The 12,616-nt window shown below is 37.5% G+C and overlaps 1 protein-coding gene across 18 annotated transcripts; it reads left to right on the top strand.

Annotated features, from left to right (window-relative positions):
• The first annotated feature begins 52 nt into the window (after positions 1 to 52).
• On the top strand, positions 53 to 12,123 carry LOC127364672 (triadin). Of its 18 annotated transcripts, none has more exons than XM_051402393.1 (35): positions 60 to 163; positions 911 to 1,111; positions 1,302 to 1,510; positions 2,521 to 2,602; positions 2,697 to 2,752; positions 2,838 to 2,909; positions 2,998 to 3,094; positions 3,191 to 3,276; positions 3,581 to 3,676; positions 3,785 to 3,871; positions 4,069 to 4,185; positions 4,352 to 4,441; positions 4,742 to 4,840; positions 5,409 to 5,490; positions 5,576 to 5,616; positions 5,745 to 5,840; positions 6,114 to 6,209; positions 6,376 to 6,471; positions 7,042 to 7,137; positions 7,234 to 7,329; positions 7,565 to 7,646; positions 7,734 to 7,774; positions 7,884 to 7,979; positions 8,115 to 8,210; positions 8,319 to 8,414; positions 8,511 to 8,564; positions 9,129 to 9,210; positions 9,301 to 9,344; positions 9,853 to 9,939; positions 10,111 to 10,191; positions 10,339 to 10,420; positions 10,497 to 10,540; positions 10,769 to 10,864; positions 11,169 to 11,243; positions 11,678 to 12,123. In XM_051402393.1, the coding sequence occupies exons 2-35, from the start codon at positions 922 to 924 to the stop codon at positions 11,684 to 11,686; spliced, it is 2,949 nt and encodes a 982-aa protein (XP_051258353.1). In that variant the 5' UTR covers positions 60 to 163; positions 911 to 921; the 3' UTR covers positions 11,687 to 12,123. The 18 variants fall into 18 exon arrangements, with proteins under 18 accessions (XP_051258367.1, XP_051258353.1, XP_051258352.1 ...); XM_051402392.1 differs by having other exon boundaries at positions 61 to 163; positions 891 to 1,111; XM_051402399.1 differs by lacking the exon at positions 4,069 to 4,185 and having other exon boundaries at positions 61 to 163; positions 891 to 1,111.
• The last annotated feature ends 493 nt before the right edge of the window (positions 12,124 to 12,616 follow it).

The following is a 12,616-nucleotide window of genomic DNA, read 5'->3' as shown; positions in this document are numbered from 1 at the left end:
TGGCTGAGTAGAAAGCTGGTAAAAACAGCATCTGGCGCCTTTTTTTTTGTTTTCCGGAAACAAAACTGAAAGCAGAAAAAGTTAACCGACCAAACATCACAGTTGCACAGAGGAAATGCTTTTAGAGGCAGGGAGGCAAAAGAACACAGAAGAACACCACAAGGTAGGCAACACATGAATACATTTCATATCTCTTGTTCTTATAATTATCTTTGAGGATGTGCAGGGGATGTTAGTGGCATTACTGGCATTAGTCAGTAACACAATAGCCTGTAAAAAATAATGGAAATTTGTACTGAAGGCAAAATCTTCCGGTCCGGTCTTTTAATTTCTAATTGGCAGCCTTTACTTTACTCCATCAACTCACTGAATTTGCATTATAATACATTATGTAATCTAATCAAAAACATGAAAAGTGCTGCATGAGGTTATTTGTATAACTTTGCAATACAAATATCTATAAATTATAAATGCTGACAGACATTTAGAATTGAATGGTTTTTATTCAGGAGGCAAATAGGTCAGTTGAAATATGGTTTCCTTATGTTTCATAATTTATATATGTATATCATTTTATATAATTATATTTTATTTTATTTATTTATTTTGAGAACAAGGGATGAGTACCAAAACCCAGTATTAAAGGGGCCTTGGGGCTTAATTATCAAAGACATATATCAATAAGCCTGAATGTTATGAGTATCGAGATCTCTCAAGAGACCTGAAGTGTGCACGGGGTGGGGCGAGCTCTCTTTGCCTGTCTCTCACACACAAAAGTCTGATTGTAATTCACTAGAGTCAATGCAGATTGTTGTATTTGTATTAGAGTATTTGTACAATGTGATATTGATTTTTAAGTAAAGTATCTCATTACCACCACTGATCAACAGTAACATGTTGTGATACAAAGAAACACCAGACATGAGCCTCCAGGTTTGCCACTGTGGCTGGTCCAAAGTGACGAGTTACCACGGCTTGAGAACTCACCAGGGGAAGATGGGATGCACGCCAAGGGGTGTGAAAGTTGAAGAGAGCGAACAGCAGTACTTGTGGGGAGCTCAGGCGTTTTCAAAGGAATTCAGTCTGGATGGCTACATCTCTGTCAAGACTGGTGGGTGTTGCTCAAAAATGTCTGATAACAAATTGTGCTCATTCCACACATTGCCACAAACAAGAAGACATACTAATTAACATGGCCAGATCAGTGGAAATCAGAGAAACAGTTTTATATAGTTTTATTGTCACCTAACTGTTTGGATATGATGAAAATCAACTCTTCATTTATGTCTCAAACCCAACAGACTATTCAGAAACAAGCCTCCAGGTTTGCCACTGTGGCTGGTCCAAAGTGACGACTTACCATGGCCTGCGAACTCACCAGGGCATGATGGGATGCCAGCTGAAGGGAATTAAGATCCTAAAGCAAGAGCAGTATGATCGGAAGAGTCAGTGGGAAGAAGTGGATCAAAGGAAACTTCAGCCAGTTAAGAGAACTACTGTCAAGAAGGAGGTATACATTTTAGCAATTACAAGAGGGACATTTAGGGCAAAGTTCAATTAGAAAAGTAGTGTTTTTTACTGCTAGTGTCACAACCTCAGACACAATTCTGGTAGACTAAAATGCACGACTCAGGGACTGACGAAGATGTACAAAAGGGGTATTTATTGTCCAGGTGCAAAACAAAAGCTCATGAGGAGATCAAAAACTTAACACAAACCATAATCAAAATATGAGAAACTGTAACTGGAGCGCATGACAATACTTTTCACAAACTGACAAAGACAAAGGGAGACAATGGCCTATTTATACCTGGTGTAAATGAAAACAGGTGAAAACAATCAGGGGCGGGGCAGACAATTACAAAGGAGGGAAAATCACACAAAGGGAGGAAGTCAGGGTCTGAATTGTGAGGGGAAAAGGTGAGTACAAAATAAAACAGGAAGGACTGAACATGAATCACTAAACATGAACATGACTAAAATGAACACACTTGACGAGACACAACAACTCGCAGTGTGGCTATTTCTGTTAGTTGGTCCACGACTCAAATTATCTCAACAACTATAGATAGTCTGGTGATTTCTTGACTGTTCATCTTGTGCCATCATCAGGTTAAAAAGTACCATGGTTAAGACCAAAAACTAATGACATTCCCATCAGCCTTGCCCTGGCCTTGTGTCAATTGCTAGTTAGCAAATGTTAGCAAACAAAGATCCTCATTAACATCTGCATATTAGCAATGTAATTGTGAGCATGCTATCAGGCTAGTATTAGCCTGTAGTCCAAAGCCCGGCCTATTTCTTTACAGCTTCTCAGAGCAGCTATTGCTGTAGACTCCAAGTCTTGGTTTTAAATGCATCACACTGTTGTCATTGGGTCTTCATTAAGTGGATAATCCCTTTGTCTATAACTCCTTCATTATTTTATTAATTCAGTCAGCACTAAAATGAACAGTTTCCATAATTATTGTGACCTTGACATAAATAACAACTTACATTCTTTCCACCTTAACCTGACAGAATGCGCCATCTGCACTAAGCACCAATGTCCGTACCAGCTTTGTAGAAAGGACAGCCACAATCAAGGAGGAATACAAATCACGTATGTACAGGATTATGGTTCAGTCAATACAAGATTTTGCAAAACCATCAGTAAAATAGCTAAGGCTGAGATTGACTATCTCCTTTTCTTAAAGCTCAACGTGATCCACGATGGTCTTCTCATAGAGCCAGAAACTCAACTAGTACGCAGGTAAAGCAGATTCATGAAAAGCTCTTTGACTTCAAAATGACAAAGTATGAGAAGCTGCATGTAAATAAAATTATTCATCTTTCAGCTGAATGTATCCGTCAGAGAGAATCCAACACCAACATACCTGGAAGACTGGACGCTTCAAACATTACCAAAGGTACTTAACTGTTTGCTGTAGACATTACATTACATTTGAAATTAAACATTTTAACAGTATATTTAGAGCATTTGTATATCTTTATTAGATAGCAGACAGTAGAAGGATTGCAGAAAATTCGAGCATGGACAGGCCTGTGAATTTTGCAACTACAGCAGCCACAGTGAAGGAGGAGCCCAAATCACGTAACCTGAGTTATAGTTCATTGAAGTATAATTTGAAAAATCAATTTGAAACATAAAATAGCTAAGGTTGAGACTGATCATCTCCTTTCATTACAGCTTTAGCAATTCAACGATGGTCTTCTCAAAGAATCACCAACTCAAAGTCAGGCCGTCAGGCACAGGATTTGTCCGTTGGTGTGCAGGTAAAGGAGATTAATTGGAATTAAATTCTGAAATGAAACCAATATAGTTTGCTTTTGGATACATTCTTTCTTATATTTACTTTTCTAAACATGTTTAATCTATGAATGTTTTAAAAAGTACAATGTATGTGCTTTGTTAATGCTGCTCATTGACCTGACTGTTTCTATTGCCAAATTTTCTGTAATGTTGATCATTGTTGTTATTATGTGTGCAGCCCTTTGAGGCATGTTTTGTGATTTTGGGCTATAGTAAACCGGACTTGACTTACATGGAATTTACATCTGATTCTGTTCTGTCTTTCAGGTGACTAGATCGGTCAGGGAGTGTCCAAATATTCCTCCCCCGGCACCAGTAGTCCAACCTATGGAGAAAGACATGAGGGCTCAAACATTATCACATGTAATCAGCCTGTTTTAGGCATATTTTAGACATTACATTAGATAATTTTTAAGGAATTTAGGGACCTTATTAAATATTTTATTCTTTATTTTATTCTTCATTCTTAAGAGTTTGGTCAGAGAGTGGCCAACGACCACATACCCAGCAACAGTAGTCCGACCTAAGGAAAGACACCAGAAGAATCAAACCTCACAGGTATTACACTCTTCAGTGTTTTAAACCATATATTGCGATTAATTTTTTTTAATGGTGTGGTGCAGGATAGGAAAGCTTGCTAGAGTCAGTTGAGTACATTATGTGGATACAGTTCAGTTACAACTGCTTATAGAACTGCTTTAGAATTTGTAGACTTTTTAAATAGGTAATATCAACTTTCCATCTTTACCTGTCAGAATGTGCCAGTGTCACCAAGCATCCACTCAGGTTTAGCAATTCAACGGCGATCTTCTCAAAGTAACGCCAACTCAAAGTCAGGCCGTCAGGCACATGATTTGTCCACTGGTGTGCAGGTAAAGCAGATTTGTTGGAATCCTCTGACTATGAAAATTAAACCAATATAACAATTTTCTTTCTTTTGTAAACATGTAGGCTTTTGTAACATTCAGTTATTTTCTGAATTGCTTCGTGTCTGGTTGTTTTGAAAAGTGCTATGTATATTTGTTTAACATCTTTCAGGTGAATAGAGCTAGCAGGGAGTGTCCAACAACTCCAACAACAGTTGTCCAGCCTAAGGAGAATGACACGAAGGATCCAACATTGTCACAAGTATTACACTGTTATAATCCAACCATTTACTGTTTAACCCTATAGTTAGATTTTTCAGTTAGTAGGGCTTTTTGCGATTGCTAATAACTTTATGTTGTCCTGACTTAAACCCCAAATATAGCATATAGGACATAAAGCATATTAAAAGCTGCTAATGAGCATATTTAGACATAGCTGTAACAAAGACATCCCTTACTTTTTGCCTCACCTTCAGATTTGTTTTGGTTTAAAACTTATACAGTAAAAGTCACTTTATATTCTAAATTGTTCCCTGACATGGTGTGTGTGCTTTCATTCAAGGCAAGGCAAGAGACCGTTAAATCTGAATTACAGCAGAAAATAAAGCTGCAAGAGGAGAAAATGAGTGAAATCAGAGAGTGGACAGAGAGAGCCTGTGAGGTAAACAGCAGCGTTTTGTTCTTTTTCACTATGGATTTGCAGTTTGATTAAATCAACCATTAGCAAAGCACTGTAACACGCAGTTATTGCTGCCACTTAAGGAAGAGGGACTTGAAATGTGTTTTAACTTTAACTTTTACTGAAAGTAGACTGGATATTAAAAGGTAGCAATGTGTTTGCTTAAAGTTGAAATAGACAGTGTTTTCTTTTTTTTACTTGTATAGTGAAATTGAGGATGGTGTCATTATTCTATAGCCCTTACACCATCAACATTCACTTCATAATCTGCCACCAGGCTTAATATTTATTGGGAAAATAAAGGCCTCATTTATTAGACTTGTAGAAAAAAAAAGTAATGAACAAACTTGCACTTGCCAACCCCTACTGTAGTTGATTGTAATAAACCATGTTATTACTATGTTACGGACATTATTACAATTGGTTGAAAACTTAAAAAAGAAAATATATATAATAACTTTGTCATAGAAATATTGAATAGTGTGAAACCACCTGGAAAATACTTTTTGTGAAATGGCTCAAATATCAACTTTCCATCTCCATTTGACAGAGTGTCCAAGATATAGTGCGTACCAACACCCCAATAAATTCTACAGCAGCAGAGACCACAACAAAAGAGGATCCCAAATCATGTATGGAGTAGTATTATTTCATTCCACACAGGTATTTACTAAATAATCATGAAAATTAGGCAATAACTGTCTTTTTTATCTACAGCGTATGAAACTGCACCGCCTGTTTTTTCCACTGGCATGAAGGTACATGCACAGCAGACTCCTGACTTAGTAGAATGTCTTGTGGTGTAAAAAGCAATTTTACCACAACTAAAGTTAAGCTGTAAAATGTTATCATTTGGGTGAGGATTGCCTTGCACTGAATGTTTCAGGTGAAGAGTTTTGTCAGGGAGTGCCCAACAACCACATACCCAGCAACAGTAGACCAACCTAAGGGAAAACACAGTGAAGATCAAACATTATCACAGGTACTGAATGCGTCAGTGTTTAAGACCCCATATTGCTATTTTAATTTGTTTATGTTTTCAGGTAAAAGGATGGGAAAGGTTGCTAGAGTCAGTTTAGTACCTTATGTGAACTCATTTCAGTTACAGCTTTCAAGTATTTTAACATTTTCTGTAATGTTAATCATTGTTTTTATTGTATTTACAGTCCTTTGAGGCATGCTTTGTGATATTGGGTGATAGTAAACCTGATGTGACTTAAATGGAACTTACATCTGATTCTGCTCTGTCTTTCAGGTGAATAGATCGGTCAGGGAACGTCCAAAAATTGCTCCCCGGGTATCACTAGTCCAACCTAAGGAGAAAGACATGAATGATCAAACATTATCACAGGTAATCAGCCAGAAACCTTTTTACGTAGTTTATTCGTATTTTTGCCTTGTTCTTTTCTTTATTTAACATTTTGCTGTGTGTGATTGGCACCACTGCTTTAATAGGTAAATGAATTCTATCAGTATTGTATTATTACTAACTGCTTGACTCTTCTTGAATCTTTTAGGGGATGAGTTCGGTCATGGAGCACCCAATGACCACACACCCAGCAACAGTAGTCCAACCTAAAGAAAGACACCAGAAGAATCAAACATTATCACAGGTATTAAACTTTTCAGTGTTTTAGACCATATATTGCAATTATTTTTCTTATGTTTTGAGGTGCAGGATAGGAAAGTTTGCTAGAGTCAGTTTAGTACCTGTGAAGTAAGTTCTGTTAGAACAGCTTATGAGTATTTTTAGACCTTTTTTGTGACAGTTACATTAGTCACTTTTAACGCCACTGTCAGCATTTTATAGGTTTTACCCAACATTCATTGCTAACAGTGTTTTGAGGGTTGAGCAGGTATGTATCTTTACCTATGTCGGCACACCAGCACAGAAGCAGAGCAGCTGTGGCTCATATTTTAGCGTGCCTATGTGCGTGTTTTAGACCTGTTTGAGCAATTTCAGCTGCTCAATCACAACCAAAATACAAAACCAAACATGTAATTTATTTAGAAATGATTAAATAACAATAAAATTAGCTAAGAAAAGCTGAGACTGATTTAATTCATTACACATGAATTACGCTGCACAATTTCTCCACTGGTGTGCAGGTAAAGCAGATTCATGAATAGTTCTCTGACTTAGAAATGACAAATTATGTAAAGTTAAATCTAACATGTTTCAGGTGACTGGATTGGTCGGCGATCATCTGACACCAACATACACTGTAGCAGTTGTCCAACCAAACAAGGAAGACAGGAATGATCAAAGATTATCACAGGTATTTAACTGTTTGTATATGTAATCTGGTCATGCAGTTATTTCCTGTATTGTTTCATGTCCGACTGTGCCATGTAATTTGTATGACATCTTTCAGATGAATAGAGCTAGCAGGGAGCATCCAACAAATCCACCTTTGACAACAGTTGTCCAGCCTAAGGACAATGACAGAGAGGATCCAACATTGTCACAAGTATTACACTGTTATAATCCAACCATTCAGTCTAACAGTGGACAGCTAATGATTCTTTTCTATTTATCAATTAGTTGTTTTGTCCACAACCCATAGAAGTAACAGACACGTTTTATTCATAAAAATGCTACAGAGTGTGAATCCACCTGGACAAGACTTTATCAGATATACTTTGTAATTTGTGAAATTACATATCTACGTAATTAAGTATCAACGGTCCACCTTCTTCTGACAGAGTGTCCCAGATTCAACAAGTGCCAATGCCCAGAAAAATTCTACAGCAGCAGAAACCACAACAAAGGAGGATCCCAAATCATGTATGCAGAAATACAATTTTATTCAACACAGGAAATGGCTTTAAAGTGTACGAAAATTAAGCAATTTGCTGTCTTCTTTAACTACAGTGTGTGAAACTGAACAGCCTGATTTCTCCACTGGCATGAAGGTACCTGTATGCTGTACTTTTCATTTCATAGTTGGTTTCTTTGAAGTAAAGGTTATTTTTTATCATTTTGGTCTGGCTTGCCTTGCACTGAAGATTTGACTTGTTACAGGTGAAGGATCTGGCCCGGATGTTTTTAGCTACTACAACCCAGGACACAGCAGTCCAACGAAAGGGAGATCGAAGAGAGGAACGAAAACTATCACAGGTAGTAGACCCTCTATAAATATTAGGTTATTCTAATATTTTCCTGTATCATTATTTGTGACCTAGTGTCTGGGCTCAACAGTTTGTATCGTATTACTATTATTTGTTGGATACTTGAGCGCTTAAAATCTTTCAGGTGAAGCATTTAGCCCAGGAGACTGCAGATACCACAGGCCAGAACATGACAGTCCAACCAAAGGAGAAAGACAGGGAGGTTAAAGAAATATCACAGGTACAATAATTCCTCCCCGGGTACCAGCAGTCCAATCTAACGAGAAAAACATTAATTATATCAGTATTGTATTATTACCGAGTGATTAAATCTTCTTGAATCTTTTAGGGGAAGAGTTTGGTCAGGGAGCACCCAACGACCACAGACCCAGCAACAGTAGTCCGACCTATGGAAAGGCACCAGAAGAATCAAACATTATCACAGGTATTAAACTCTTCAGTGTTTTAGACCATATATTGCAATTGCATAGTATCCTATCACTATTATTTGTTGGATACCTGAGCGCTTAAAATCTTTCAGGACATGACAGTCCAACCAAAAGAGAAAGACAGGGAGGTCCAAAACATATCACAGGTACAGTACTAGTGTCCCCGTTATAAGGAGTTCGGTCTAGACCTGCTCTATTTGAAAAGTGTCCTGAGATAACTTCTGTTATGAATTGGCGCTATATAAATAAAATTGAATTGAATTAAATTGAATTAAAATGTACCCATAGCAATGTCCATTGGGGGTCTACCACTTTCATTTTATCATTGCCAGGGACATTCATGGTCCCTAGATGATGAATACTACTGACGTTTATCGTTTTAATAACTTCTCAAGCTGAACAAAACATCTGATAACATTGGACCCTGGGAAATTGTCAGGGACATTTTTCACTGTTCTCTGACCTCTTCAACACAACAATAAATTGATTGATATAGAAAATTATCAGAAGATTAAGAGCTCACAAGAAGTTTGAGAAGAGTTGAACCCTAGAAGACATAAAAAAGGACTATATGATATATCCCAAGAAAATCATGTATCTTGTAGCACAAACTTCTTTGCAGCTGAAATAAAAAACACAAATTTTTTTCCACACACATTTTAGCAAAGCAGGAAACAAGTTATTAAAAACCTTCCACCTTTCTGTGACAGAATGTGCCAGATTCAACAAGTGCCACCACCCAATTTAATCCTGCATCAGCAGAAGCCACAACCGAGGAGGATCCTAAATTATGTATTATTTTTATTATTATTGTTAATAATAATAGATAATCAGGAAAATTAAGGAAATGTGGTTGACAGTGACCATCTACTTTTTCAACAGCGTGTGAAACTGCACAGCCCCCAGATTTCTCCACTGGTTTGAAGGTACGGCTGATTTTTAAACTTGTTGAGATGTCAATTACAACTACTGAAAGGACGAGTATGGAGAATTTAGTGGCATTGAGAACTGAGAAATTATCACACCTCTAGCCCTGTCTAGAGCCAGTGTTTGGTTTGTTTGGGCTACTGTAGAGACATGGTGGTTAAACATAGCGGACTCTGTGAAAAAGGACTTACTCCTTTTTTGGATATAAAGCCTCATTGTAAGGTAACAAAAACTACTTTTCTTACTTTTAGAATATTACACACCAATGAAAACACGCTTATGAATATTGTATTCAATTTCTGCCAATAGATCAGCCCAAATGTTACACACTGGACCTTTAAAGCACATTCAGCCTGATACACCATTGTTATAATTTTGTTCAGATGTTTCATGCACACTTTGGTTTAATGTTTGTTTGGTTTAACTTTTCAGAAAATCAGGAAAGGTTATTGTGTTTTTGTTACTTATTTGTGTCCAGCTTGCATTAACTGTAAAAACAAATTGCAGGTGAAGGAATTGGCCCAGATGTTTTCAACCCAGGAAACAGCAGTCCAACCAAAAAGGAAACACGGAGAGGAACAAAAACTATCACAGGTAGTAGACCCTCTGGAAATTGAATTTTGGCCTGGCCAACTTAACTCTCTACCATAAGAGTGCTGAGACGTTAGTAGGATGTGGTTGCATGGGTGTTTGAGATAATTACTAGGTGGTTGCTAGAATGTATTCATTAAATTGTTTGATACTTGAGTACTTACTGTCTTTTAGGCAAAGGTCATTGCCAAGAAACTTTCAGCTACCATAGCCCAGCAAAAGGAGAAAGACAAGGAGAATCAAAACATATCACAGGTACAGCGCCCATCATTGGACTGTTTGTCAGTCAGTCCACCTCTTTGGTCCAGACTGAAATAGCTCAACAACTAATTGAAGCAATTTTGCAAATTGTTTTGTAGCAAATGCTTCAAATATTATAAATCTTCCACCTCTCTCTGACAGAACGTGCTAGATTCAACAAGTGGCACCACCCAAATGAATCCTGCAACAGCACAAGCAACAACTGTGCAGGATCCTACATCATGTATGTATTATGGTTTATTAACTCATAATCAGGAAAATTAAGGAAATGTGGTTGACAGTCACTTCTTCTTCAACAGCGTGTGAAACTGCACAGCTCCCAGATTTCTCCACTGGTCTGAAGGTACGGCTGATTTTTTAAACTTGTTGAGATGTCAATGACAACTTCTTCAAACACAATCAGCCTGGTGCATTATTGTTATACTTTGTTCTATTACAACCCTTTTGCAGATGTTCCACTCGCGCGTTGGTTTTATGTCTTCACAGCACTTTTCGGAACAATCAGCAAAGCTTATTATGTTTTTGTTAGGTATTTGTGTCCAGCTTGCTTTGAGTGTTAAACATGTTTCAGGTGAAGGACTTGGCCCAGATGTTTTCATCTACCACAACACAGGAAACAGACGTCCAGCCAAAGAGGAAACACAGAGCGGAACGGAGACCATCACAGGTAGTAGACACTCTGTATTATTTTCATATCACAGAGGTACCAGAAATATATATATATATATATATATATATAAAAAGATAATACACAAACACATAATTCACTAACAAAGGCAATCACATGCAGTTCAACTTAACTCAATACTAAGGTTGTTTGCAAAAAAAAACAACAACATTCAATGTAAGTTGTAGCTAATGTGTTGCTATATGATTGTTAAGACATTTCCAGGTGGTTGCTAAGATGCTAGATGGGTGTTATATGTTAATGGTTATACTCATGAATTAGTTGGATACTCATTCTCTTTCAGGTGAAGCTTATAGCCAGGAAGCTTTCAGCTGCCACAGCCCAGGACACAGCTGTCCACCCAAAACAGAGAGACAAGGTACAGCTCCAGCTCCTGCTAGTGGTTTTACTTTAGGACTGTTGGTCAAATGTCACAGCAACTATGTGATGACATTTTCTGCAGACATTCATGGTCCCCAGATAATGAGTCCCAATGACTTTAAGTCCCCCCCTGGCTTATCCACTTATCATGTGAAATATCTCAACATCTGATAGCTGGATTGACACAGTTTTGTATAGATGTTAATGGTTCCCATACGATGAAGCCATTAAACTTTGGTGATCAAAGACAGAGCTAAAAGAGGACTGTTTGCTAACAAACTCCCCTTAAAAAAGGAGTTCACAACTTGTTCAACAACTGCGGCCAGATAGTAACAGTTATTATTAGTAATTATTTTAGTTTAGATAAATAAGTCAACATTTATATATGAAGTAACATTTGTGTGTTGTATTGTTGTTTTATCTTAACTCTAGTGGATGTAAAGCTGGACCCAACCACTGCACACAGATGCCTTGTTTCTGCTGATGGGAAGAAAGGGACTAACAGAGAACCAGGAAGCTCCGGGGAGGAGAAGATTGACCTTTGGGAAATCATACTAGGACGTTGTTGTCAGCAACAAGAAAGGATGGGACCTGGCTGTAGCAAGAGATGATGCAAACCGCAGGGGAGAATTCTCCTTGAAGAAAAAATCTGCTTGCATGTTGTTTTCTTTCTTTTTTAAACCAATATCAAGTTAATCTTTAAAGTAAAGTATGTTACTTTTGATAGAAGATAGAGTATGGTATTCCTTTTACTAATAAAAAGCTAAATGTGCGGAAATAAAACACACCGTTGCTCGATACCTTCGAGTTTTGCTGGCTTTACTTGCTGTGATGCTTTTTGAACATATGACTTAATATTAAAACCCCTCATATTGTGACCCCTGTCCTCTCTTCTCTTGTTTGCTTGTCATAAAGATGATAGTGATGTGTCGTTCGTGAATGGCACTTTTGTATGTTGCACCGGTCGTCAATATATCATCATTTAGGCATGGGATGATATGAAAACTTCATGTCACGATTTTCTTGGCAATATTATCACGATAATCACGCAAATATACTTCATACTTCTAACACACATCCGGTTTGAACTGTTATTGTGGGGGATGCAAGGGGCAAGCCGATCCTTCAGCCATGGAGACAGGGTTAGGATTTTGGAATGACTGGAACGATGCAGTCTCCCCTTTGACCCCTTGTTCAAAATAAATCAGGATATCAATATAGGACTGTATGCTGATAAGCTAGACAACTTTTTCAAGTAAAGCCATGTGAGAAAATCCACAATTATACAGATTAACGATAAATAATATATGGGTTTTTGTAGATTATAAAGTTTAGCTTGTTACTTGTGAACATTTTACATGTTAAAAGTGT

Source organism: Dicentrarchus labrax, unplaced genomic scaffold (assembly GCF_905237075.1).
Source record: "Dicentrarchus labrax unplaced genomic scaffold, dlabrax2021, whole genome shotgun sequence".
Taxonomy (NCBI): Eukaryota; Metazoa; Chordata; class Actinopteri; family Moronidae; genus Dicentrarchus; species Dicentrarchus labrax.
This window is presented reverse-complemented; position numbering and strand designations above follow the sequence as displayed.